The following is a 26717-nucleotide window of genomic DNA, read 5'->3' as shown; positions in this document are numbered from 1 at the left end:
GCGCTCAGGGAACTCGGCCCGCTGCCGCGGCGGCGGGGCCCGGTAGCGGCGGGGCGGCGAGGCGCGGGCGGCGCGGCCTGCTCTCTCCTGCTCTGAGCCCGGGGTGACCGCGGGCCCCAGGACAGGGTGGGAGGCGGGAAGGGGGCTCGGGGTCCCGGGCCTCTTGCGGCGCACGCCCGCTCCTCGAGACCGCCCCGGGCACGCGTCTGTCCCCATAGCGTCCCCCTGCCCCGGCCCGAGAAGACGCGGGGCTCGGCGGCGGCGCTGTGCCGCTTGGGGTGCGGGCAGTTCCGCAATGCCCGAGCCCCAGCCGTGCCCACCGACGGCTTTCATTTCATTGCCCTCCCCTCCACGTGGGCTGAAGCCCGCGCAGGGTTAGTTTCCAACTCGCGAGTGTGAAGGAAAACGACGAATTGAGATGGAGTGGGTTCTTTTGAAGTGCGGTGAAATTACAAGTTCTGTAGGATTGCTGTGGCGTTCCCCGCGCTTTTCACTGAACCCTTTCTACTTCCTGTAGTTCTTGCTGGGTGGATTTCCAGCCCAGGAGCGCAGGTAGCGCGGCAGTTCTGGAAAACCTGGCCCAGAGCTGTGCTCTGAAACCAGCGGTTACAGCGCGGAGCTGCCTGCGTTCGCGGCACCGCTCCTGCTGCGCGGGTGGAGGGCGAGATATTTTGGGGGGTGCACTGGCGGCTGATGGTTGAGGATTGCTCCCTTTCATTCGCTTTCATTTCAGGTTTTAGGTGAGAACTATATAAATCCTCCAGGTTTTGGTGTATGAGTGTGTAAGTCGTTCAAAGAGGAAGCCGTGTTATGGCTCAGGAATTTCCAGTGCTATAAATGAATAATTTTTGCCCGTCTTTTTATTAAGCCAAACCAGGATTATTTAGGTTTTTTTAAATTTTATTTTGCTGATAAGAAACTGTAGTAATTAATGCAGTCGGTAATGAAGTGTAGTTACTTAAAGTCTTTGCATGTTTACGCAGTTGTTACTAGAGTAGGAGAGTTTTATTTTTGTTTCCCTTTTGTGATCTGTTCCAAATATTGCCAAGAAACATTTTTTTATCTTTCTTTTGGCTTGGAATGGCAAATAAGAGCTGGACAGAAAACCTCAGTAGTAAAATAGGTCTTAATTTGTGGGCAGTGCCTTTCAGGGAATAGGACATTTTGGGATTTCAAGTATAATTAGAAATAGAATACTTAATTATTGATTAATGCAGCTGATGGCATGGTACAGAACACCAACCCAGATTTGATTCCTTTCTTTTTACAGTTATGTTATAGGCTATTTGTGTTTTGTCATTTACTATTTCTGTACTGATGACACTTTTTTTTTTCAATATACAGTAATAATTAATTTATAGGTGTTGTTTTCTGTCCTAGATGTCAGTTCTGCAGAGATATGCTCAGGCAGTTAACTCTTCCATCCCATGGAAGTCAGTAGGACACTTAGGGAATGTAAGGTCATACTGTGGTCATCTGTCAGGGCTCACTGAGGACATCCTGCACCTGCACTGCCTCCTCTGTGCACTCCCCCTCACCCCTCTGCTCCCCATTCCTCCAGACATCCTTGCCATGTTTCACTTTATATTCTAGATCTGGCTTGTTCCTTCTTGTCAGTATTATGTGCCACAGAAAATAGGGATACTTGCATCCATGAGAATGTTTCTGTTGAAAAGTGAAAATAAATAAGACATGTCTATTTCTTGGGATTTATTTCTCAAAAAAAAAAAATCTTGGGAAGTCTTGGGGGGCTGAACAGTGTGTGTTCCCTTTAGTACCTTTGTTTTATTACTCCATAAGTGCTTGTGATACACATTGAGATACTTTTAGAGGTCTTCAGAAAGAAATGGCATTGAAATTAGTAATATTATTTTGTTTTAATTAGTTTATTCACACAGGGATTAAAATGTGTATTTTTAGTTGAGCTTATATGAGAATGTTTATGGTTTAGCAATTGAGCAAATAACCATTTTGCTAGATTTTATGAAGTAATTATCAGACATTTTGATTATTTTTAATAATTTTAGGATTCATTTACTTACGTAATTAAAAGTGAAGTTGTATGCTTCTTTTGCAAGTTGCATTTGTTTTGCAAATACAATAATTTATGTATCTCACAGACTCATAGGATATGTTTCAGTGGCAATTCTAATTCAGTGCCTTTGCTGGCTTCTAGATACCTGCTGGAAAGACACAGTGACCTTTTATTTTCTGTGCTCTGTGAGGAGCTGTGACCTAGTGCCTGAAATAAAATAATTTGTTGTCCAAGTACTGAATTTGACCCAGTTTTTTTATTTTGTATTTTTATATATATATATATATATATATATATATATATATATATATATATAGTAAAATCACATTTTTGTCAGCCAGGCATTGTTTGTTTGATTCACTGACTGGAAAGTGTTGCTGGAGGTGGTACAGGTTCAGGGAGCCCCCAGTGCTTGCATTGCTGTGATGGCAGCTGCTTTGTGTGATACTGGCAGCTGCTAAATAACTTTGAGAGTCTCCCATGTGAAAAGTGTTGCAAAAGCATGAACTATTCCTTAGGCACTTGGAGATTAGAATAGCAAGATTCGTGCTTGAGATTTCCAGAAATCCAAGTAGGAAAGAAAGATAATTAAAGAATAGAAAATAGACATTGCCCAAGACTGCACAGGACATCAGTGTAGGGCATGATTCTGAAATGACAGATACAGATCTTCAGTTTATTTATGTAATGAAATTTTAGCTGCTCAGTGACTCTTTGGTTTTGTTATTGTATCTTCTGACGGTAGTTACTGTCTGGCGTGGCCACTGCTCTTACACAGACTGCTGTTCAAATTGGGTGCCATATGCAGATGAAATACTGCACTTGCACCAAGCTTTTCCCTTTTTTGTGCCAAAAGCTGTACCTGTTCCCTGAGTTTAAGGTCCTAGTAGAATACCATTGTGTACAAATCTTCTGGAGAAAGCCACTGTCCATTTGCTATCGTGTCTGCAAGTTATGATTACTCAGACAGGGACTAATTCTAATCTGCATTATTCCAGTAGCTGTAAAGACTAAATACATTAGCCCTAAAATAATCTGCAGGTATTTTCAAGCACTTACTTTCTAGAGAGAAAGGAAGAATAAAAATTATAAGACAACCTGGAAACCTCCTTTAGCTGAATTTTGACATCTTAATTTATGATGTGTTCCATTTGTTTTTCTTTGCTGTCAGTGCTGACACAAGGAGTCCCAGTCTTAGCTACTTTTTCCCTACCAAACATTGTCCTCTCTGGTGGATTTGTCATGATTTGGGCAGCAGGCTGCTGCTAGGAGTTGGGAAATGGTTTGGCTGAACCTCCCAGTCTCTCCCTTTGGTGGGTGATCAGCTAGACCAGGATCAGTGCTGGAGTTCAGTGTGACCGCTGTGGGGGCAGCATCCATGGAAGGTGTTGAAACAGGACAGGAGTGGCTTTCATCAGAGTTTCTTTTAAACATTTCACCCTGAAGCTATTGGTTCTTTCAAGGACAGGGCTTTCGTTTATGTTTTAAGTTGTAGCAATTACAGTTGTAAAAATACCATTCAGCATTTAGAGGACCACAGATTGTTTTCTGGGTTGTTGGCAGCTTTTGTTTCACTAAATGACATCAGTATTAATTTTAAAAATATTTATTGTATACAGTGTGTGTTAAATACTTGTGAAATAACACAATCATGCCAGTTTTACTGAGAGATTTTTAAGTCTAGAGAAACTGTGAAGAGCTGGATTTGTGTCCATATGAGCTGTGGGCAGGAAGGAAGATTGCAAAGAGCTGTTTTCTTCTCTGTTTTCCTTGGAAGCATCCATGAAGCTAGAAAAAATGTAAAGATGAGGATCTCAGAGATGTCTCTGCTTTGGCATTTTCATGGAAGTTTGTCATAAATCTCATTTGTACAGTCCTTTGAAGTTTTTGGTTTTTCTTTTGGAGGTTGAGTGAAGTTGGCTGGACTCAGCAGTGAAGTTTTGGGTGACCTGACCTCCAGGACTGAGGTTTGACAAGGCTCTATTTTAATGCAGGCTGCTGAAATGACACTGCAGCTATGGTGGCACATGCTTTGACAAATGTGCAGTGTTAAAGTGATGGAAAAAGTGATCCAGCTGTAAAATAGTCTGGTTCAGGAAAAAAAAAAACAGGTAGTTTTCATGCAGAGATGCAATGACATGGGGGTAAGAAGGCATTTGTCAATTGTCTGTGCTGGCAGTGACCGAAATTTGGAGTCACTGCATTTTTTCTGTTGGCATTTTGAACACGATGGAGCTGTCCTCACATCTCATCATGTGCAGGGCAGAGCTTTGTGTGTCTTTCTTTCAGCTATGAAGTTCAGTTGAGCTTCTTGACGTGATTAGAACAGAACAAATAATCCTGCTCTAGATTTCAGCACAGGTGGGCAACATCTTCTGAAATGTTTCCCTCTGTTAAAAAGACACTGATTCCGCTGAGTCAGAGCAGCTGGTCTGACTCTTAAGGAAACAAAATGGCCCCTTTTGTCAAGGCAGTACAGATGGATGCAAAGTGCAGTGCTGTGAGAATTTGTGATTTTTTAAAATAACTGCTGTTTAGAAACTGGCAGATAGCAATGTATAATTTTGTCAAGAACCTTTTCATCTTGTGTTTTGTCAGAACAGTTGCTTGGTTGGTCAGGAGAAGTATCAAAGGTAGAACTAAATTTATACATAGGAAAGAGAAGACCTTAAAAATAAGAATTGTTGAAGGAGGAAGATGACATGGCTCTCCAAAGCTGCTAGTTATCGTGGGGTACAGTTGGTCTGAAAGCTAAAATTGCTTTTAGAATTTTTCTGAGTGCACCTTAATAGAAATTCTGCTGCTCAGCTAATGTTCAGAGTGGCTCCACAGTGCCATGGTCTCTGTTGGTGGGCTGGGGAGTGCCACTGGACTCCCACAGAATCTCTGTGTGCTACCACGCACTGCAGCCTTCCTGAGCAGTATCATCTGCTTGCTGCTGAAGAAGCAGATTTAGTGTCTTGCTTTTTTTTCATGTTCTTCCTCAGGATAATCTGTCACTGTACTGAGCATTCCCACTGTTACTCTGTGTAATGCTTTGTTTCTGTCCTCCCTATGAGCAGCTTCAGCACCACCCCTGTTGGGAGCTGTCACTATGTAAAACTTCCATAAATGAAACAGATGTGGAGAATCAGGAAGTGGCCATTCCCTTCTGCTGTTGCCAGACAAGCTCCTTTCCTGGATCACTACACCAAGGCAGACAGCACTGTATCACTCCATCTTTGAGTCTGATTTTTTGAGCTGCAGGTCTCAGGTTGTTTGTTGGAAGGCTGGAATTGCAACTGCTCTGCTGGTTGCTGCGGGGTGGCAGCTGGCAGCAGGAGGAATGCTGTTCCCATGCTCTGGAATTCTTTTGCACAGTGCTGTGTCTTTTATCTGTGGGATGTTGGGCTACACATTCATAAAGTTTTGAGGCGAGGACAGCTCTCCTTAGGCTACCTATGTGCAGTATGGAGACCTGTGCATAACAGATGACTGATCTGAGTGCCACAAGCAGTTGGGGATCACAAAAATATCCAGCACCAAGTACACAGGAGGGGAAGTTTGCAGGAAGTGGCATTAGTAAAAAATGCTTGAGATACTTGCTTCCACGTGTATTCTAATGAACTGCTACTGCTGCATGTGAACTCAGCTTGTTATTAGCTTCTGTGCAAAGATGTGCTTGTGAGTCATGTACAGTGCTGCAAGGAAGGGGGTTTGGGAGGTCTTTGAGAGTAAGGCATGGGGTTTTTTTTTTTTTCCTTCCCCATTTTTTCCATGCCCCATTTATCTTTCTTAAGAAAACCTCCAAACATATTCCTAGAAGCCTTTTGCTTCTCCCTTGCAAAGGCTATATCTCTGTGTTGCACTCTACCTTTGTGCACTCAATTCTGGTTTTGGTTGAAGACTATTTTTTCTAAATTGATTTTACTGTATAATATAGGAATACACTTGATGAAAGAGAAATCTCTCTCTCATTTTCTAGCTGATGAAAAAGCAGGATGCACAATAAGAACAAGGCTTAGTAAATGATCTTCTAGAGTAGTATTTGGTGCTTGTTGGTTTTGAAAGATTGGAAATGAACATCATATATTACTATTTCTCGTAAAAACTATAAACTCTTGGTAATGAGGAGAAATGCTAATGTTCTGTAACTAATGAACAAATTTCAGCTAATGGAAATGTGTTACGTTGACTTAAATTTCAATTAAGGTATGAATTGTGCATCAGGCAATAATATCTTAATAGTAGATGCTATATCTGGTTTTCTGGAATTCGGGCTTTATGTAATTTAAAAGTGTGTTCTCAATCACTTAAGCTAATTTAAAACCTGATTTTGTATATATGCTGGTTTAGGTGCTAAAGTTCAGTTAGGGTTTGAAGTATTAACGCCAGTTAGTACTTGGTCACAAATTGTGGTTTTTGAGGTGGCCAGATTCCATCTGTGCACAATATAGTAAAAGCAGTTTTGGAAGTTACTTTATAGGAAGCCAAATGTAATTAAGCACTTTATATAATCTTTGACAGCCTTTAATGACAACTCTTAAAGATGCAATGTAACTAACCTACTTTTTTCTCTAGTGGTGCCACTACTGATGTATTTAAAAAATCAGTTGCGGAAATTCAGATTTTTTAGTGGTCTATCTTTAGGTCTGTCCCTTATTTGCCTTATATTGACATTGTTCCTGAGGTGACATACGTCAGATATATCTTTAAAATACATTATAGGTATCTTTGTTCTTGTGTATTTGGATGTTGAAATTGAAATGAAAATTCACATTCCAAGAACTGGGAAAAACCCTCCAGAGGTTATTTGTCTGTTTCTTGTTGTGTGCCTCACCTCCTCCTCATTCTCTCCTCAGGTCAGAGGGCCAGATGCAGTACATACCACTGGATCTGCTGATTCACATGTAAGTCCAAAACACTTAAACAAAAAGCCAGAAAAATTCCAACCTATCCCACAAACTCAAAATAGGCCTGTTTTTAAAGAAACCTGCTTGCTACAGGCAGAGTCTGATGCATTGGGTATGTAACCTGTAGGTGTTTGCAAATGAACCATTGATTTCATGTTTAAAAATACTCCTTGAAACTTTCAAAACAAGCACCAGTGTAGGAAGCTGTGCTGCATGCTACTGCATCCATAATAGGTACTGGAACCGAAAGGCTCTGTGAGGACTCTGAGTGGGTTTGTCTCTTATACTGGGGAGTGCTTGAGGATGCAAGGTCATCAGTCCTAGGAATCATGGGATATTCAAGTGCCTGTTCACATACAGTTGGCTTCTCAAGGCTTGAGTTAGTGTGGCCCTAATTCCATCCTTTATTTTTCTTTCTAATAGAATATGTTAAAGGAAAAGGTAAGAAGAATAACCTGGTCCTGCTGTCCCCCCGCCCCTTACCCCCTCAGTGACGAGACCTTTGCCTGGTTGTGTGGTTGGTATGTTGCATGAAGACTTAACCTGTTTCCTGTTTCTGAGCTAAAATGAAAACAGGCAGCAAGAGCCAAACTGGGAGTTAATACCAGACAATTCATTCTGTGGTTTGGATTTTCTTCAAGATTTCAATTTGATTTTGTACATGCAGAAGTCAATTACCAGCTGTTAAATTGCTTGTAAGAGCATTAGTCAAGTTGTGGTAGCAGAAACTTTTCATAGAGAAGTAGCTTGTTTTATTGATTTCTTTTGCTTGCTACAATTTGGGCAATTACTCTTAAATCTCTTCTGAGTATTTTGTACTGATGGAACTGGAACTTTAGTGCTTTGTGCCACCTTACAGTCAGTGCAGTGTTCTGGTTAAGCAGAAGTTGGCTTTCATACAGAGATTTGATTACTCAGCTGCAAGTTTCTCTTTGCTACTGTCATTTGCTTTACCCTTTTCACAGTATCTTGCATTTTTTGAAGGAGGAAGACCTTCAAGTTTTATATAGTTCTGTTGTTAGGAATTCTGTGAAGCTGCACGTGGCTAATGACAATGTTACATTTGCCTGCTGAAATCTAACTAGCAGGCATAAATTAGGTCAATCTTAACTTTATATTGTTCTGGCCAGTTGGCAGGTGTTTCTTTCCCTGAGACCCTTTCTAAAATGAGCAGCTCTTACTGCCAGAACTCTTTATCTTGCAGCTGCTTCCTTTATGTCACTGGAACAAATATTCATGTGGCTGTTCTGCAGGTATCCTGTGACATTACTGTGAGAGATTATTTTTCGATGACAGAATAAGCCTTGGGTTGGAGTGTAGTATTTGCTCTGCCTACATTGCTGTGCCATTGCTGTGTGCTCATGTTTTGCCAAGGTTGTGTATTGTTTGTCATTTTGAAGTAGAAGCTGTTTTTCAGACAACTGGGAGACATGATTTTATTAAATTTAAAAACACACAGATGAATTAAAAGCTCCTGATGAGCCTGTCACAGCAGCTCACATTGACAAACATGGTGTCATAAACCAGATACCTTCAGAGAACACTGCATAAATTTGTCACTGATAGCTTTACTTTCAGTGATGAAAAGGGAACAGTTTCAAGGAGCTTTACTTTCAGTGATGAAAAGGGAACAGTTTCAAGGAAGTATGAACTACTTGGTCCTAAGCTTGGCACTAATCTAAGAGTGATGCTAAGCAGGGATTATAAATTGAAGACATTTCAAACAGTTTGTTTTTCATGGTGCTTTTTTATGAAAAAAAAAATTTAATAGAAGGCTGATACTAGCAATAAAACTCTGCAAAGAAAATTATTCCTAGAGGAAACCCTTTCCAGTTGGTATCAGAATATTTTTCATAATATGACATTTAAGTTGTTCACCTTATTTGTCTTGATGTTTTATTGAGCTGATTTTTTTTAAGAACTGTCATTGCAAAAATCATAGTTTTAAGCATCACTGTGTGCTTTGTGTAAGAGCATCACAAATATTTTGAAAACAAGACTCACAGCTTCTGGGGCTTTGTTGTGCTGATTCTTCATGAGTTACTGAGTTAAGGCAGGAGTTTCCAGAGAAGTAGCTTTCCTCTCATTGAACTTCCCACTGCCCGTGTCTTTGGAACATGCTCTCCATCCTGTTGTCTTTCTTCTCTTAGTGCTTTGTTGCCTGTTAACTACCAGAAGAGAGCCTTAAGAATTCCATTTCCATGCTCCAGAAATTACTGTTATCTGGAGTACTTCCTTCATCAGGGTTTTGGAAAGAAATTAGAAATAGACTAGGAGATGAATGTGAAGTTTTTGTGTGAGATTTTTTTCATAGATCAAAACCTCTAGAATGCATTTTGTTGTTCCAGCAAAGCTATTAATTTTTACCTTGAAGTACAATGGAAATTTAGCATCCATATGGTTGTTCCATCACCTGTCCAACCTTGCACAAACATTTTTCTTGCCAAAATAGTCAGAAAAGCTTTTTTGAGGGAAAGGGGAAGAACTGTAATGCAAGCATGTATTTCTGAAGGTTTAGAAACTGCAACGCTGCACAGTGATAAATGTCCAGGCTCTTACAGCAAGTGTCCTTCAGATTTCAGCTGTGTTTCAATGGTGTATTAAAAGCTTTCTCATTAAACCAAGGATGATTTGTTTAAAAAAAGCCACAAAGATTTTTTTTTGTTGTTGTATTACTTCACAGATCAGTACAGGAAGGCTTTTCTTTGTTTTATTTGAGTTACTGGTCTAGACCAAGGTCAAAAGTAGCATTATTTTAATTGTTTTGTAAACAGTTTGATGTCTGTTTTCTCACTCCCTTTGCAGCCTCTAATGGAAAGTAAACTTAAAGCATTCAGTATTGGCAAAATGAGTGCTGCCAAACGGACACTGAGTAAGAAAGAGCAAGAAGAATTAAAAAAGAAGGTAATGGTATACAATGAAAATTTTACTTTGTATGCATAGCTTAAATAACTCTGCTTTTAGATTGCAACCAGATATCTTAGTTTTGGTAATTATAGCTCTCTATGAGTGAAAGTGAGTTGCATTCTACATATATAATGTATTTTTGGCATCCATGGCATTATGATACAGAGAGGCTTACTCTTTCCTTCTCTGTGAGAAATCAAGTTCTCTGGTTTCCTGAAATAGGGAATTAAAATAATCCACTGATGTATTGCTCAGGATGGAAACAGGCATCACCTTAGGTGACTTTCTGTTCTTCCTTTGCTCTCTATCCTTGGATTTCAGTTATTGCAAAGAGTGCCTGCCATTTTTGAACTTGTTTCAGTACACATCCCTGTTAATTCTGTAAAACCAATAATGGCTGTATTGGGAACCAGTGCAAACCTTAAAATTTGGTACTGCATTTTAGATTGCTCAGGAATGACCAAATTTTAGGAAATACATATCTGGTAAGGTTGGAAGTTTTGAAAATTTTGGGGTTTGAGATTTGTGCACACAGCCTGTACTGAGTTGCAATGGCTTACCTCCTGCTGGGTTGTTGGAAATACTGGCCTAAAGATCATGATAGTGCTAAGCCATAGTGCTCAGCTTAAGCCATTGATTCAGCTTGTTCTCTGGGAAATACAGAAGGGTGATCCTCTTGTTGATCTCCTTCAGCCACGTGGGTTGATGGTAGAGGCCGAGATGGAATGGGCTCTGTTCTCTCATGCTGAGACTAACAAAGCTCCAGGCTCATAAGCCTTTGATTTGAGCTTTTCTGTTTGGCATCTTTTGAATGTTAAATTGCCATGTAAACTCCTGGAAAGAAACATATTGGAGCACACAGCCTCACTGGCTTTGTGTGTTATGTGCTGTGTTCTACCCACATTTCTCAGAAATTTGAATTACCTAAAATTGAAACTCCTTTGATGCTGTTTGTAGCTTGAACTCTAGAAAATAAAAACAAATGTCACATAGCTAATTTAAGAGTAACTGTCTAGTGAAAGTTGTTCTGTGATGATAGTAAATAGATGAACATTTGCTGTGTAGGAGGATGAAAGGCTGCTGCAGAAATTTATGAAGAATTCCTTGCTGCCTTTGAAGGAGGTGATGGTAATAAAGTGAAAACATTTGTAAGAGGAGGAATCGTTAATGCATCTAAAGGTATAACTAATCTTTTTTTGGAGGTGGTGGGTCATTTGGCTTTGAGTAAAGATGAAGGTTGGCTTTGAATTGCATTTTAAAGTTAGGATGTTACACTAGAAGCAGAACGAAAACTTGATCTAAAGTCTACTTTAGGCTTTGAGCTAAAATCTACTTTATGCTTTGATTGAGGTAGGCAGTGGTGTGATTTGTGCTTTAACTATAAGAAGAAAAAATGCCTTGGTTTAGACTACCTAATTCATGTTCTTTTTCTTCATATTAAAAGATGTTAAATTATGTAAAATTCGTATTGTCAGCTTTTTAAAAATGAAGTAATAGTAATATATTGCATTGAATGACCAGGACTAAAAATCAACATTCTTTCTAATGAACAGTGTTGTGCAGCATGAGTTAATAAAATTTGCTTTCAACTTGTCTTTAATTTCAGAGGAGCATGAAACAGATGAAAAACGGGGTAAAATCTATAAACCTTCGTCACGATTCTCAGATCAAAAAAATCAACCAAGTCAGCCATCTAATGAGAAACCTCCATCCCTCCTAATGATAGAAACCAAAAAGCCTGTAAGTTTCTCACTTGATTCTTAACTCCATCCTGATGTATTTAGAAGTGCTTAGAAAAAGGGCCATGAGTTCTTGCAGAGTAGTTTTATCTGCATGTGTCACGTCTGAGAGAAGGTGGACAGTTGGAGTTTTCTGAACCAGTAGCAGAGACAAAGGTGATGAAATGCAGAGGCCCAGGAGCCCTGTATGTGGCACAATACACCTGGTGCTGCACTGCCCTTTTATCCTGTTCCTGCTAAGGTGGACAGACTTCTCATGGATACAGATTAGTGACTGTTGCAAAGTAATAGCTTCTTCTGTCCTGAGAATTTCTGGTTTTAGAAGCAATTCTCAATTTTTGTTGCTACTATCTGATTTTATTTTTTTAACTTTAACCAAAAAATGAATTGACCTTTGTGTTGATCCAAGTTATTCTTGATAGGGTTCTTTGAGTTTGTTTGTTTGTTTGTTTTGGTTTGGGTTTTTTTTTGGGGGGGGGGGGGTGACGTTTGAGAAGTTGCTTTGGAAGTCCCTCTTTGAGTTCCAGAACTTGCAGAGTTCAGAAGCTGAACACCTTGTTTTATTTAATTTATTTTTCTTCTGCTTGATTTGATGGAGGGTTTTCTTTGTTTTGTTTTTGAGTTGTTTTTTTGTTTTGTTTTTTTTTTTAACCAAGGTTTGTCATGAAAAGTAATAAAAATATTAGGAATATGAACAGCAGTCTTCAAGTCAAGTGATAATTGCATATGATTACTGTTATTACTGTGTATGTGTAATGAATGTCTTGGATGTCTTAAAAGTCTTTTAATAGAGCTTACTACAATTTTAAAGCTTAAGTGAAACATGTAAGATGCTGTCTGTTAGGGTGGGAAATGAATATAATGTGATAATTGTGGGCAGTTCCATCATAACCTCCTCCAGCTTTAAACAAATGTCAGTGCTAGACCAGTGGGGTACTACTGGATGGCAGTTTTGATTTTCATTGTATGTAAAGCTCTACATATACAGAAATGAATTGCAGCATTTTTTTATTTTTCTGAGCTCTGTTCTGTCATATGCAAGTGTTTGTACTGTAAGACTATTACTGCTTTTCAAATTTTTCATAAATACTTTTGAAGTAATGCAATCAGTTTACTCACTTGCCATGTCCAATGGTGATTGAAGATAATGAGGTAAAATGATTTTATTTATTTGGCAGACCCTCCCCAAAAACAAAAACAAACAAACAACTTTGCCTGGGGTGAGTAGGAAGTCCAGTTTTTCCAAAGCTGTAGTGTGTAACACAAGTATTTTGTATGTCTGCCTATTGGAAACGTTTTCATTTAAATTTGATTATATAAAAACAATGTTGTTGAAGATAATATTTCACATCAGTTAGTTAAGGAACATATATTACTGTTAAAAAAAAAAATTAGTATTGGAGTATCCATATTCTTCGTCGTTCAAGAGTTTTTCCTGAGGATCTTGAACTATTTAAAGTAACTGTTTTTTCAGACTATATTTACATCCAAAGGGAAGCAAGAGAAGGAAATTCTTTTCAAGTAGAATGTTTGTGGATAAAATAATTGAAAATATATATGTAAAATAATTTACATATATATGCACACACATCTATCAAATTCATTAGAGCATGATGGTTTGCTAGGGGTGTAGTCAGCATCCTAGTTTCCAAATTGAACAAAGTGACAAAATACCTCACAGTTATTTTAAATGTGTATGTAGTAGAGAGAGTGTTTGATCATACGTGCTGCATTGTGAGAATGAGAAGTAACAATTTTTTTTTCAACTATTCTGAATTTTTATTTTCTAGCTTTGTGTTTGATAGCGCTCAGTCTGAATGTTTTGAGTCTGTTTGGTTGTTGTTTTGGTTTTTTTTTCATTGTTTTTTCCTCCTGTAGTTACTTGGTTTGAAAGCTGTGGGTAAAATATGCATGGAAATTATCTAAAGTTTTGTTATGTGGTTCTTAATTCTGTTCATTTTGTCTTCTGAAATGTTGTTTCATATATCTTTAATTTTAGCCTTTGAAGAAAGGAGAGAAGGAAAAGAAAAAGAGTAATTTGGAACTTTTTAAAGAAGAATTAAAGCAGTAAGTTTGCTAGTTTTTACTGTAAAACAAAATCCAAGGTTGTTGCCTTGCCAGTATTTAAGATCATTCTTGCTAAGTTGTTTCCCAAGGAAGGTTTTTATTTTTTTTCACCCTCAAACGCTTGTGAAATGGTATAACTAATTAGCTTCAAATAACTTAATTAGGCTTAATTACTGCCATTGCTGATGGGCTTGGCCACTGTTGGGTCCATCTTGGAGCTGGCTGGGGCTGGCTTCATCAGCTGGAAGGATAAATAGACACTGAGGAGTTGTGTGCATCTTGAAAAGTCACCTGAGTGCTCTGCAGATCTCTGGCAGTTGGATGTGGAATTGGAGTCACTCTTTCACAACACAGTTCTTATTTCCAGTTTTGTTTGAGAATGAAATACCCTGAGAATATGAATGAGGAAACATGCAGCTGGAATAATTCTGGTAGATATATTCCAGTTGATGAAACAGAAGTTCAGACATACTGGCAACTTGGAAGTTCTAACAAACTCATTGTTTCATATTAAAAATTCTCATAATTGTTAAGTCAATTCAAAATTTTAGAATAAAAACTTCAGAATGGTTTTAAGTTGTTGCTGACTTTAAACTTGCTTCTTAGAATCCAAGAGGAGCGTGATGAAAGACACAAAACAAAAGGTAGATTGAGTCGTTTTGAGCCACCCCAGTCTGATTCAGATGGGCAGCGGCGTTCAAGTAAGTAGATGTTATTTTTTAAGTTAGTCTGGGCTACAAGATTTGTAGACTAAATTGTACATATTTTTCTTCTCTATATTCAGTGGATGCTCCTTCAAGAAGAAACAGATCATCTGGTGGTAATACAGATTCTTTTCTTACTCAATTTAATGTTGTCATTTAAATGCATAGCAGGGATTATGACTTCTTTTTTTTGTTTGTTGTTTTCCTTTATTTTAGTACTGGATGATTATGCACCAGGGTCACATGATGTTGGAGATCCAAGCACAACAAATTTGTATCTGGGAAACATCAATCCTCAGGTAAGTCTGGAGCCAAGGAGTGCAGTGTTGGCATGTTTGGGCCCAGACAAATTTTTTTGCAATATTCATTGGAATAAGTGCTCTGAACATAATGCTGAAAAGTTAAACTTTAGACTACCAAGCTCTAGCTCTGTTAAAATTCTTTTTCCATTGATATCCCTAAGCAAGGGGGATCATTTCTCAAACATTTGAGTGTGCTCAGTTAAAAGTGCAGTTTTTTAGATTCTTGTTTCTACAGCAGATTACATTGGGAGGCTATCAGTGAAGTTGCGTTATGTCAAGAAACTACAAAAATGAAGATTGTGGCATTTGGACAGTAATATGAACAGCTGTCACAGAAATACAGTGGCAAAATGTTGATTTTTGCTTCTTTTTCATGTAGATGAATGAAGAGATGCTATGTCAAGAATTTGGCCGCTTTGGACCATTAGCGAGTGTTAAAATTATGTGGCCAAGAACTGATGAAGAAAGAGCAAGAGAAAGAAATTGTGGCTTTGTTGCCTTTATGAACAGAAGAGATGCTGAAAGAGCATTGAAGAACTTAAATGGTAAACAGATTTCTCAGTTCAGGGCTGTAATTATCTTTGCAGACTGTAAGTGCATTTTCAGGTTTTATCAGACAAGTGAGATGTATTCTGTAACTCCAGTAGATACCAGGCTGGCAGTGAGTTTACACTTGATTGTTCTACTGGCAACTGAATGTTGTCAAACAATAGTAATTGTGTACTGTAGTGTCCTGTAGACAGACATTGGGGGAAGAGTCATAAAACATTTTGTGTAATAGGCCTTCATTTGCCTATGTTGTAGTCCAGTAGATGTAATAACAGTAATCAGCAATGTAAGCAAAAGGTAAACTGTAGCAGGCAAACCTAAATGTTGCACGTCGCGAGGAGAAATCTCAAGTGATGCGGAACCAGTTTGTAACATCATGGTATTAAAGGGTTTTTTTTCACTTTTTCAGGCAAGATGATAATGTCGTTTGAAATGAAGCTGGGCTGGGGCAAAGCTGTACCTATCCCACCACATCCCATCTACATTCCGCCTTCCATGATGGAGCACACCCTGCCGCCGCCCCCGTCAGGACTGCCTTTCAATGCCCAGCCTAGGGAGAGGTTGAAGAATCCTAATGCTCCAATGTTACCACCACCAAAAAACAAGGAGGATTTTGAGAAGGTAACTTACAGTACCCTGGGCCGTATCTCATTGTTAAGTACTACATCTGTGACAGTATTTCAATGGCTTCATAGATTTGCATTGTTCAGGCTGACTTTGGCAGCCCTTAGTCTGCAAATTCTCTGGCTCCCTGCTGTAGCCCAAGGGAACCTACTTAATTCCTGAAGCTCTGTTTCATGTCTGTGTAAGGGTACAGTATATTGGCTCTTGGTTAATTCAGTGCTGCTTAAAATCTGGCTATCATTTTCCCCCTCCAGGCTCCCTGGATTTTTTTCTCCTACGTCCCCCCCCTTTTCTTGGCTGCCAAATTGCAGTATCTAAATTGTTTTCCTTATAGAATATCCTACATTTTAATTTGGGTAGCATTATTTTTACCCTAGAAGAGTTGATGTATTTTGTGTAGAAGGTAATTAATCTGGACATTGAGTAAGTATTTTATGCTACTTATGGAGTCAGTTTTCAAACTTTTCTTTTTGTGGAATGTTAGCTGATAAAAGGGTAAGTATCTTGAAATCACAAACCAACTTGATTTACATTTGTAAGAATTTATTGATTCTTTGAATGACACTTAATGCCAGGGCTGTTTTTTGTAAGACTTGGTAATAAAGTAATACCAACGTGATCCAAGTCAAATAGTTTAGAATCTTTTCATAAACGTAAGAACTCCTTTCTTATATATTCAGCATAGTTCCTATTCAGTGCCTCAATGTACATTCTGACAGGAATGTTCTGATACTTTGCAATTGGTGAACCTTCATGGTTCACTGACACAACCATTTGAATTTTGTGTAATTGCTTAGTTATAACTTCACAGCAGTGATTGCCTGCAAAGTTTGTGATAGATGTGTAGTATTTTCATTGCATATGTATATTTTTGCTTGTTACTTGTTAACAATACTCACATATTCTATGTTTATTATCTGATGTGACTTCATATACAGACTCTGTCGCAAGCCATAGTCAAAGTGGTTATCCCAACAGAAAGGTACATGTTTTTCTTTATTATTACTGATCTAAATATAGAAAATTTCCCCTTCGGAATTTAAAAAAAAAATGGTGATGTTGTGGAAAAGGTAATGGCTTGACTGAGCAATGGTTATTTTATAACACTTAAAAGAAATGTGTGTGGTTTACAGTCTAACTATTCTTGTCTTATTAACTGTTTTTGGTTTTTTTTTTTTGAGGGTAGACTTAAGTAATTAACTTTTGCATTTAATTTGATCCCTAGAAAGAGATGCAGGGTAATTTTGTAAGTGAACACTAGGGTGAAACACTATCTTACAGATGCAGCCTAAGTCCTGACATAAAACTCTGCATATGGGAATGCAGCTGTGGGGGCTTTTAAATTTTTTCTTTAATTTTTTTCTTTTTTCTTGTTTTTTTCTTTTTTTCTTTTCCTTTTTTTTTTTCTTTTTCACTTGTACATTTTATAACCAGTTCAGTCGAAACCAGTTCATTTTTGATTTCTGCTAATTTTTTTAATGTAGCAGTTAATAATTTTTGTCACTGAAAAAGATACTTTCGTATTATTGCGAGGATATTTTTCTGTTTTGGTCCCCGTCACTGTTCCTACCTTTGCACTAGTCTAGGTATACTCTTGCTCAGTTAAGCTAAAGCCTTTTCCCAAACATAGGAACACAACACTGTTTTAAAAGTAAAGAAGCACAAAAGATTACCAAATTCTCTTTGACATTGGCCTTGGTGAGCAACACCAGCTGAACTGTCTGCGGCAGCGGGGGACCAGGAAAACATCATGGGATGGATTGGGAAAGTATACAGTTTTTGACCAGACATTGGTACGATCGGCTCCAATAAATGTGGTTTTATTATAACTGAAAAACCTTTTTTTGTTGGCCAACTTAAGCTAAATGACCTTTTAAAATAATGCACTATCGGTTTTTTACTACACTGTTTTAATTGTCACAAAGTCCCTTTTTTCTTTTTTTTGCGGGGGGGAGGGGGCAGAAGGAGATTTGTGAGCTGGTTATAGTGCATTAACAGACTTGTCAGTACATGCTCCAATGTACTGTATTTTTGATGGAATTTTAGGATGGTACAATTTTTGTTGGGTAGAAACTTGATTAATTGGGGCGACCAACCAGGAGGAGTCTTGATTCGAGAAACATATTGAGTAGTAGAACAAGTACTTGTAGAACTGTACAGTGCTCACAGAGTAGCTGTCAGAGAAAAATTTTTATTTTTCCATGTCCATTTTATTTACTGTAGCATTTTAAAAGTCTGTATGATAAGAACTCATGTTAAATGAATTGTATTTGAAAACACTGCTAATAATTCTTTTCCTGATGATTTTGGAAGTTGCCAATGACAATTGCTAAGACTATATATTACTCAGTACATTCCATCATGCAAAAATTTTCACTGCCTTCAGTGGGATAATATGTTTAATTATTCTCCTTTGATTTAAAATTTTCAATACTATTTTTAACATCTCTTTCTTTTTAGTAAACAGCAAACCTTGAGTATGTATAATCAATAATTTTTTCTGAGACATTCACTTCCAAGTAGTCACATCTTGCATACCAAAATGTCTGTAACAACCTCTGAAATATGGGATGAGTTGAATCTATTTTCATACATTGGAGGTCTTATGAAGCAGATGTTCTTCTTCAAGCATAAGCTGCTCTTACACAACTTGATTTTACTTGATGAAAGAAAAATTAGATGAAAACCAATGATGATTTGCAGGAAGCCAGAAGATCACACTGGATTTACGTTAAAATAAATGAATGCTGTAATAGCTCAGAGCTTGAAAGCTTTGTAGATTTCTTTCTTGCTGATGTTTTCAAATACAGTTCATCTAACAGGAGTCTGGCTGTTCAGACTTTCAGAACACTGCTGTAAATAAAATGGCTACAGAATTGTGGAAACTGCGTCCTCTTTGCAGTGTTTCTGGGATTATAAAAAGCAGACAGGAAAATTGAACTGGTAGCTGTTTGATTTTATTTGTGTAATATTTGAGGCAAATGTAGATTCAGTCCTAGCTGAATTGCAGATGGCTGGGGTAGAATTCTATTACTATTCTATTATTACTATTTTTTATTTTTTAAGTTGATTTTTTTTTGATCTAGTGCATTATATCTGTGGCAGAACTTGGAATACTCATGGTAGAAAATAGTCACCTCAGTGCTAAGAAGTAATAAAAAATTCTGCAACTTTACAATGTAACATTAATGGAATTTTAGTCATTAAAAAAGTGCTGTATGGAAATTTAATGAATTACATTTTAAAACCCAGTATTCATTTGTTGCATCTAAGAAAGAAATTTAAAAATGTAAAAATCTGTATTTTTTTTGGCTTGCATCACATTCAAAGGACACGTGCTGTGAAGCTTTTGCTAAATGTAGGTGATCTATTTTAAAAACTTAGGACACTGTTTCCATAAAACCCCAAAGGGGTGGAAACTGGCTATTAGTATTTTTGATAAAGCTTTTCTGACTGTCTCCTGTTAGCATGCTTAGAAGTGACTCTGCATTGAAAAATGTGCACTTCACATCCACTTCTTGCCTGTCTCAGGATGTAGTGCTGAATGAAGGGATACAGATTTTTATTTTTTTTAAATTGTGATTTAATTCTGTTGTGTGTCTGAGGGAAGGAACATGGGATGGTATGACACAAAAAAAATGGACAATTTTGTTCTATGCCAGTAGTCGAGTCTGGACCAAAAATATATGATCTAAATTTAATAAATACATTGCCCTGTTTTGCATCAAGAAGGCTATTTGCTTTTCCTTTCATACTTGAATAGCTTGAAAGCTGAATTCAGCTTCTATTGAACATTCAGAAGTATGTGTGTTTTATTTTGAGCAAAATATTCAGCCACTTGTTCCCCTGTGGAACTTCAGCTAACACTTCAGTCTTAATTCTAGACAATGTAGATAAGGGCTTAGTTTTTGATAGCTATTTGTACTTTGGTCCTCAGGTGCCCATATTTGTGTGTCAGGTTTCTGCTAAGCAAGACGTGGTTGTAGCTAAGCCATGGAAATTCAGGAAGGAGGTCTCTTAAATTCTCACTCCACCAATGCTAGGCATGGTTTGATTTTTGAATGCCCGTGTCAGTGATGCAAAGCTATAATATGTTCCATGTTGCCTTACCTTTTATGCAGATTTCTTAACAATACAGCAAAATAATCTCCTGCACAGTTGTAGTATCTTAGGTGGAGTGTAGTTTTATATAGTGTTAGGTCTGAATCAATTTTTCTTTAACTGTGTTGTTGTTGTAGGAATTTGCTCGCTTTGATACATCGAATGATAGAGTTTGTGGTTCGGGAAGGGCCCATGTTCGAAGCCATGATCATGAACCGAGAAATCAACAACCCAATGTTCAGGTGCTTATTGCATTGCTTCACTTGCAAATAACACCAGCTGTTTTCACTGTTGTTAATATTCTGCATTCTCAAAATACTAATAAGACTGACTTCTGCTGTGTCTATGTTTATATGCAGATGCAAACTTTACAAATTGCACCTATGGCTGTACTATCCTTTTATAAAGACAAATGCACTTTTATTCCAATTGTTACTGATGTGTTCATATAAATAAGTAAAATAGTACACACAAACACAATGTAATGAATTTTTCTATATTCAAGTAAATACCATTTAACACATACTCTTCTGAGGGATTCACAATCAGTGCAAGCAATAGCATACATTAAAAAAAAAAAAAATAAAATCCCCCTCCTCCCCCAAACAGACAAACTCAATGTGAGGTCCACTCTTCCTGGAGCCTATTTTTTAACCTTTAGCAAGAGCTCGGAGTAATTTTTCTTCTATGTCAATTAAAATAGAATTAAACTTCAGCTGACATAGGGAAGTTTTGAGAATTTTGAGCACTTGTCCATAATGGAATATAAAAGGACCAGTTTCTAAATTTCTTGTGAAATGCAGTCTCTCAAAAAGGTTTTTAGGGAAGTGCTAAATGACTTCTTCGCATTGTTTTGTTTGCAGTAAGTTTGAAGTGCTTAATTTCCATTTTTATGTGTAAAGGTGAAAATATCCTGGCCACTAAAAATGGGCAGCTTGTCCCCCATATCCTCCATCAGATGTTGCCAGTGTTCTGCCAGACAATTTACTGGTGGAAAACTTCAGGTCCTATAGTGTTTGATGACCTCACTATGCCACTGCAAGCTCTTGCATCACTTGTGCAGAGGTTGCAGTTGCTCCTGTAGTGACTCTTTGCACTAATGATTCTTCTGCTTTGCTCTGAGGTTGCACAGTTGTTCTTTCTGACCCTGTTTGTTCTGCTCTTGAGTTCTGAGCAGTGCTCTGCCTTTGGGAAGCTCTGCTTTCTGCAGATTGCATGTATGTGTGTGTATGAGTGTGTGGAGCAGTTGCACATGTTCTGCTTGACTATGCTGTGGGTGTACGTGATTTTAGCTCCTTGTGTTCTCTCTGCAGCTGAGCTGGGATTCTGAACAGGGTTTGGTTGGGGTTTTTTTATTGCTTCTTTTAAATTTGTGACAGTTCAAGATTTGTAATATGCTCTGTGTCTTTTCTTTGCTCTTTGGTTTAGGTTTTTATTTGAAAACCAGACTCCAGCCCATGTGTATTATAGATGGAAGCTTTATTCAATTCTTCAGGCAAGTAGAATTTTCGTGATACTTCATAACTTCAAGCATATTTAAATAACACCAAAGTGAAAATACTTCTCGTTTTTTTCATAGGGGGATGCTCCAACCAAGTGGAGGACAGAAGACTTCCGTATGTTCAAAAATGGATCCTTCTGGAGGCCACCACCATTGAATCCATACTTGCATGGGATGTCAGAAGAGCAAGAAACAGAAGCGTTTGTGGAGGAACCGAACAAGAAGGGTGCACTTAAGGAAGAGTATGTACCAGCACTGATGGATGGTGCTGCCTTGCTAGCTGGGCTGCCTGGGTTTGCCCCTTGTGTTTTTGTAGCTCTAGTGTGTCATCCCCTGAGTTGTCATACTTGTCAGAGTATTACGTACGTGTCTGAGTAAGTGTCTCTTCACCTCAGTGCTTCTGGTCATACTTGTTGCTAAATACATTCTGGATTTGGTTAGATTTGTCATCACTGAGCCTTTCATTCCAGTGTTATTAACCCTTAATTTAAAAGGGATTAGGAAGATGAGAGTTTTTCCCCATTTTCTGCTGCTATCTGTAGTTGAGGATATGTAGCATCTTTTTCAACGTCGTTATGACCTCACAAACTAAACCATTGCTGTAATCTTAAACTTCCTGATGCTGTTCATCAGAAATTAAAATTGGGAGCTCTTGCTAATAAACAGGAGAAGAGAGATCATCAGAGTTCTTTGTTGAGAAGTGTCAGTGTACTGGGCACGACTGTGGCACTGGAAATAGAGACCTGCTTTTCCTGATTTTGCTGCTGTTGTTACAAATGTGTTACTAACATGTGGAATTGTTTTTTGTTTTATTCTTCTCATCATAATTACCACAAAAGTCATGCTTCTGTAGGTTTTAATACACAGTTTGTTTCTTATACCTTCTTTTGGAAAGGCTCAAAAAGAGATTCTTTTTAAAAAGAAGTTCTCCCATATGGAGGTCAAGAAAAATGTGAAGGAATTGTTTATTTACTAGCTTTCTGAATCTAGTGTTTCTTATTCTGTAGCAGAAATGACTTGCATGCTTTAGATTTATCCATTTGGTTTAGACCTAAACTAAATCCAGAAAAATAATTACTTTATTAGAGATACTGATGTTCTTAATTAAGTATTTCTCAGGTATTTTTCCTTGATTTCTGTATGTAATCAAAAGTTAAGTGAGAGTTTTTTGTACTTTATGTAATATGGACACATAAATTCATGAACCACTTAAAGAACTCAGGCAAAAGAATATAAAAATATTGAAAATTGCTTTTTCTCCTAAAGATGGAAAAACAAAAAACCATTGTTAAATGGAAATTGGCAAAAGTACTTTTCATTTCATATTGAAACTATTAAAATTCCTGGTATTTCAGACAGAGGGACAAACTAGAAGAAATTCTGCGTGGGTTAACACCTCGGAAGAATGACATTGGTGATGCAATGGTTTTCTGTCTGAATAATGCTGAAGCTGCTGAAGAAATTGTGGACTGCATTACAGAGTCATTGTCCATCCTCAAGACTCCTCTTCCTAAGAAGGTGGGGAGATTTTCTATAATCTTTTATTTTGGGGGAAGAGCTCACTCAGCACCATGTGCGTGTAATTTGCAAGCATTATTTCATAGGTTTTAGGTAGTGTTGAGATTTTGTACTGAAGTGTGGACTTGAATTTCAGTATCATCTCTTCCTGTGGAATTTTGTTACATATTTTTTATTCTCTCTGAAGTTGCTTGTAAGTAATATTTTGCCTTACTGTGAAATTAAGAACAGAATTGGTCTGTTCACATGAGACAATTAAAACAGGAATGCCATGATTCTCCTTTGTAGTGCTGTGGTGATATGTTATAGTAGTTAGTACCCTACAGTATAACAGGAGGTTCATTGCCTCTTAACCTGTTTATTAATAGTATAGCTGTGCTCCACTTAATTCTAATTAGGTACTTCCAGATAGTTTAAATTGTCTTGTATTCTTTCTGTGAAAATGCCTTTATTTTCAGAAGAATTTAAATTGGACTTACTTAATTGGACTGTTTTTATTGTAGATCGCAAGATTGTATCTGGTGTCGGATGTGTTATACAACTCCTCAGCTAAAGTTGCCAATGCTTCCTACTATAGAAAATTGTAAGTATATTTTAGATGATTGGCTGTTAAAAAAAAACCTCTTATATTCATCTCTGTATGTACATCTCTGGATGAATGTGGTTGTAGGAAATTCAGACTTTTCTGTGCTATTACAGACTGATGGTATTTATATCTGTTTGCATGAAAATATGTAAGATGTAGCATGTTGGTAATGCAAAAAATGGATCTGCCCTATGCAAGGGACCACTTGCATGGAACTCCATAAAGGTGAGAATACCTCATGTGTCTCTTGACAGAAAGAGCTGTAGATATTATTCAAAATATGGTATAGCAGATAGTTCAAGCAAAGTAGTACATTTTTTAACAGATTTATTTTTATTAAATGAGGGTGGTGTGACTTTCACTTTTACACTTACACTTTTTGAAGGTGTAAACCTTGAAGAAGTTATAAGGGGATATTATGCATTTTATTTCTAAGATGCTGAGAAGAATTTAGGAAAAATGTCCATGGGACAGTATCTTTGTCATATTAAATGTTTGTGTCTAGTTCCTGGAGTCTCTCTAATGTTAGGGCAGCATGGTGGGAAATACTCAGCATGTTACAAAACTAGTGATTGCAATTGATGTTTCCTGTTGCAGTGTGTCTGTGTTGTGCTGATTTATTTTTTGCACATTGTGAGAAGCTCAAGGGAAGCCAGGCAACTGTTGCTCACTGTGCTTTCATTGAGGGCCTCACTGAATAAATTTGAATACAAGTATAACTAAGAATCTTTTAAAAATACAGATTGAATTTTGAGACAATTCTTTCATTCTATTTAAGGTTGTAAAACTCCTTTTATCGTCCTCCAATCTTTTCAGGGTGTATAAAGAGACTGCAGCAGATGTGAAGATCTCCCTTCACAGTTCTGTTGTTGTCCAAGGTGATTTAATATATAGTAATCATGTTTGCTTTATAGTTCAGTTCATGGCTACTGTAAGGATCAGAACCTTGTGCTTTTGAGTCATGTGTCCCAGGTATTTTCATTAATTGTGTATGTCCAGAAAACATATATTACAAAGTTTAACTAAAGAAATGTATATGTTTAATTCTAGTTTTGAAACAAAATTATGTCAGATATTCTCTGATCTCAATGCTACTTACCGTACAATACAAGGCCATTTACAGTCTGAAAATTTCAAGGTATGTATTTCATTGTTATTTACATGACATAGAAGTCACATAAATAGATGTTCCTGCACAAGAGATTGCATACTATCATGGATGGCTTAGACATCAAGGTCCCTATTTAGGCTTTAAAATGTTTTCCTCTTTTGCAAGGATAGCCTTGCAATTAAGGAAGGAAATGAGCATCTGCCAGCTGAAGTGTACCAGCAGATGTACAGTTGTGGATTTGAGAGGATATCTTATCTATCACCTGAATTGCAAACAAGGCTTTCTAGCTTTCTTACTGTTCAGGGCCATCTCTATTTCGATTTCAGAAGTGAACTTGTGTGGAAGTACTCACTGTGGGAAAGAAGTTCCTGGGCAGAACAGCATAAAGTTACTTCTAAGCAGTTTTTTGTGTCAGGCTTTATTTTAGAGTTCTGATAAGCAGTCTGGCCGTGGGTACTTGAAAGTGGTTTTTGAAGTCAAATACTCTCTGCTTCTCATGCTTGACCCCTTTCCTTCTCTTTTCATGATGCCTCTGCACTTATTTTCTTTTTGTTTTTCAGTCAGAAGCTTTAAATACATAGTTTACAGAGTAGTTAGTTTGTCTGAATAAAGATCTTCATCCTGGTTGTCCTCCTTCTGCTCTCAATTGCTCTAGACTGAGACTCAGTTTTAGTTATCTGCTATTTTAAAACTTTATTAAATTATATGATAAAGAGAGGCAGATTTCTTTAATACATCTACATCTTCAGTTACATATAGTGTGTCAAACTTGAACTGAAACATATCTTTTCAAATATGCTTTTTGAAAAGGAAAAAGATAAAATTATTTGCTTTGGAAGGGCCTTTAAAGATCACCTGTTCCAACCCCCTGCCATGGGCGGGAGTGCCTTTCACTGAACTGGTTGCTCAGAACTCCATCCAGTCTGGCCTTGAACACTACAGGGGTGGGGTAGCCACAGCTTCTCTGGGCAACCTGTGCCATTGCCACAGCACCTTCACACTCAATAATTTCTTGATAATAGCTAATCTAAGCCAACCCTCTTTCTGTTTAAAGCCATTCCCCCCTTCTTTTTGTCACTACCTGCCCTTGTAAGAAATCTTTCTTCAGGTGTCTTTTAGTCCGTTGGGGTGCTGGAAGAGGCTCTAAGGTCTCCCCAGAGCCTCCTCTTCTCCAGGCAGAATAAAATGAAAGTAGGAACACAATTAAAGTTTAATAATATGTGTAAGCCAATGTTAACTTCAGTTATTTTATTTTACAAACAGATGTCTTCTCTTAGATTTTGTAGAGGCACCTGCTTCGAACATTGGGGCAGAATGAAATTTACTATCAGGGTAGAACTGGCAACAGCCAAAATGGATAATGTAACAGGAATTTAAAGGGAAAATGAAGCCCAAGTGAGAGTTCTTAAAATGTAGTTCCCATGTATGTATTTTTGTGAAAAATAGTTTTCCCCAGCATGGAATTGTTGTAATATACTTCAGTATGGAACTTCTTAAGAATAGTTGTCTCCAGTAGTAGTTCTCTGTGGTCTTTTTCCCATCACATACAATTTCTCAATGCGAATGTTTTAGCATTTATTTTTTCCTCTTGCTTCTAGCAACGGGTGATGACATGCTTCCGAGCATGGGAAGACTGGGCAATCTATCCAGAACCATTTCTGATCAAACTACAGAATATTTTCTTGGGACTTGTAAATATCATGGAAGATAAAGAAACAGAGGTAAGTGACCTCAGGAGTGATGCTCGCAGATGGCAGGGAAAAAATGTGTTAATATAAAGTAGATCTGTCCAGGATTATTTTGCTCTCTCTTTTAGGGTGAATAAGCCTTAGTTTCTTCCAAGTCCTTGCTCCTAAATAGAGGTGTAACATATTTTCAGAAGCAAATACTGTTTATTCTGTTCATGTGTTTCTTGCTTGTAGATTAGGTGCTGTGGTGGAGTTACATTGTGAAAGTGTTTCAGAGCAAAGACTAGTACAGAATGCCAGGTATTTCCTTTGTGCTGGAAATACTCTGTAATACCTGTCTTTGAGTTCTGAGTGGAGTTTCAGGCATTGTAACTGGGTGGAAAGGTGCCTCTC

At 37.7% G+C, this 26717-nt stretch overlaps 1 protein-coding gene across 4 annotated transcripts in view; it reads left to right on the top strand.

Annotated features, from left to right (window-relative positions):
• Window positions 1-10879: 10879 nt before the first annotated feature.
• The window catches only part of U2SURP (U2 snRNP associated SURP domain containing), a 28055-nt gene continuing 12217 nt past the window's right edge, over window positions 10880-26717 (top strand). For 2 of the 4 annotated variants that reach the window (XM_030227283.2, XM_018912999.3), the window contains exons 1-16: window positions 10880-11013; window positions 11441-11574; window positions 13573-13640; window positions 14247-14341; window positions 14425-14460; window positions 14561-14643; window positions 15026-15191; window positions 15605-15816; window positions 16758-16801; window positions 20058-20162; window positions 21349-21415; window positions 21500-21663; window positions 22777-22939; window positions 23443-23522; window positions 24576-24663; window positions 26235-26357. In XM_030227283.2, the coding sequence (XP_030083143.2) occupies window positions 11554-11574; window positions 13573-13640; window positions 14247-14341; window positions 14425-14460; window positions 14561-14643; window positions 15026-15191; window positions 15605-15816; window positions 16758-16801; window positions 20058-20162; window positions 21349-21415; window positions 21500-21663; window positions 22777-22939; window positions 23443-23522; window positions 24576-24663; window positions 26235-26357 (1515 nt within the window). In that variant the 5' untranslated portion in view covers window positions 10880-11013; window positions 11441-11553. Of the gene's footprint in view, window positions 11014-11440; window positions 11575-13572; window positions 13641-14246; window positions 14342-14424; window positions 14461-14560; window positions 14644-15025; window positions 15192-15604; window positions 15817-16757; window positions 16802-20057; window positions 20163-21348; window positions 21416-21499; window positions 21664-22776; window positions 22940-23442; window positions 23523-24575; window positions 24664-26234; window positions 26358-26717 lie in introns of those variants that run through there. The other 2 variants (XM_030227281.2, XM_030227287.2) reach the window with 2 other exon arrangements.

This window comes from Serinus canaria, chromosome 9 (assembly GCF_022539315.1).
Source record: "Serinus canaria isolate serCan28SL12 chromosome 9, serCan2020, whole genome shotgun sequence".
NCBI classification, from domain to species: domain Eukaryota; kingdom Metazoa; phylum Chordata; class Aves; order Passeriformes; family Fringillidae; genus Serinus; species Serinus canaria.
The sequence above is the reverse complement of the archived record's forward strand: the minus strand, read 5'-3'. Positions and strand labels throughout refer to the sequence as shown.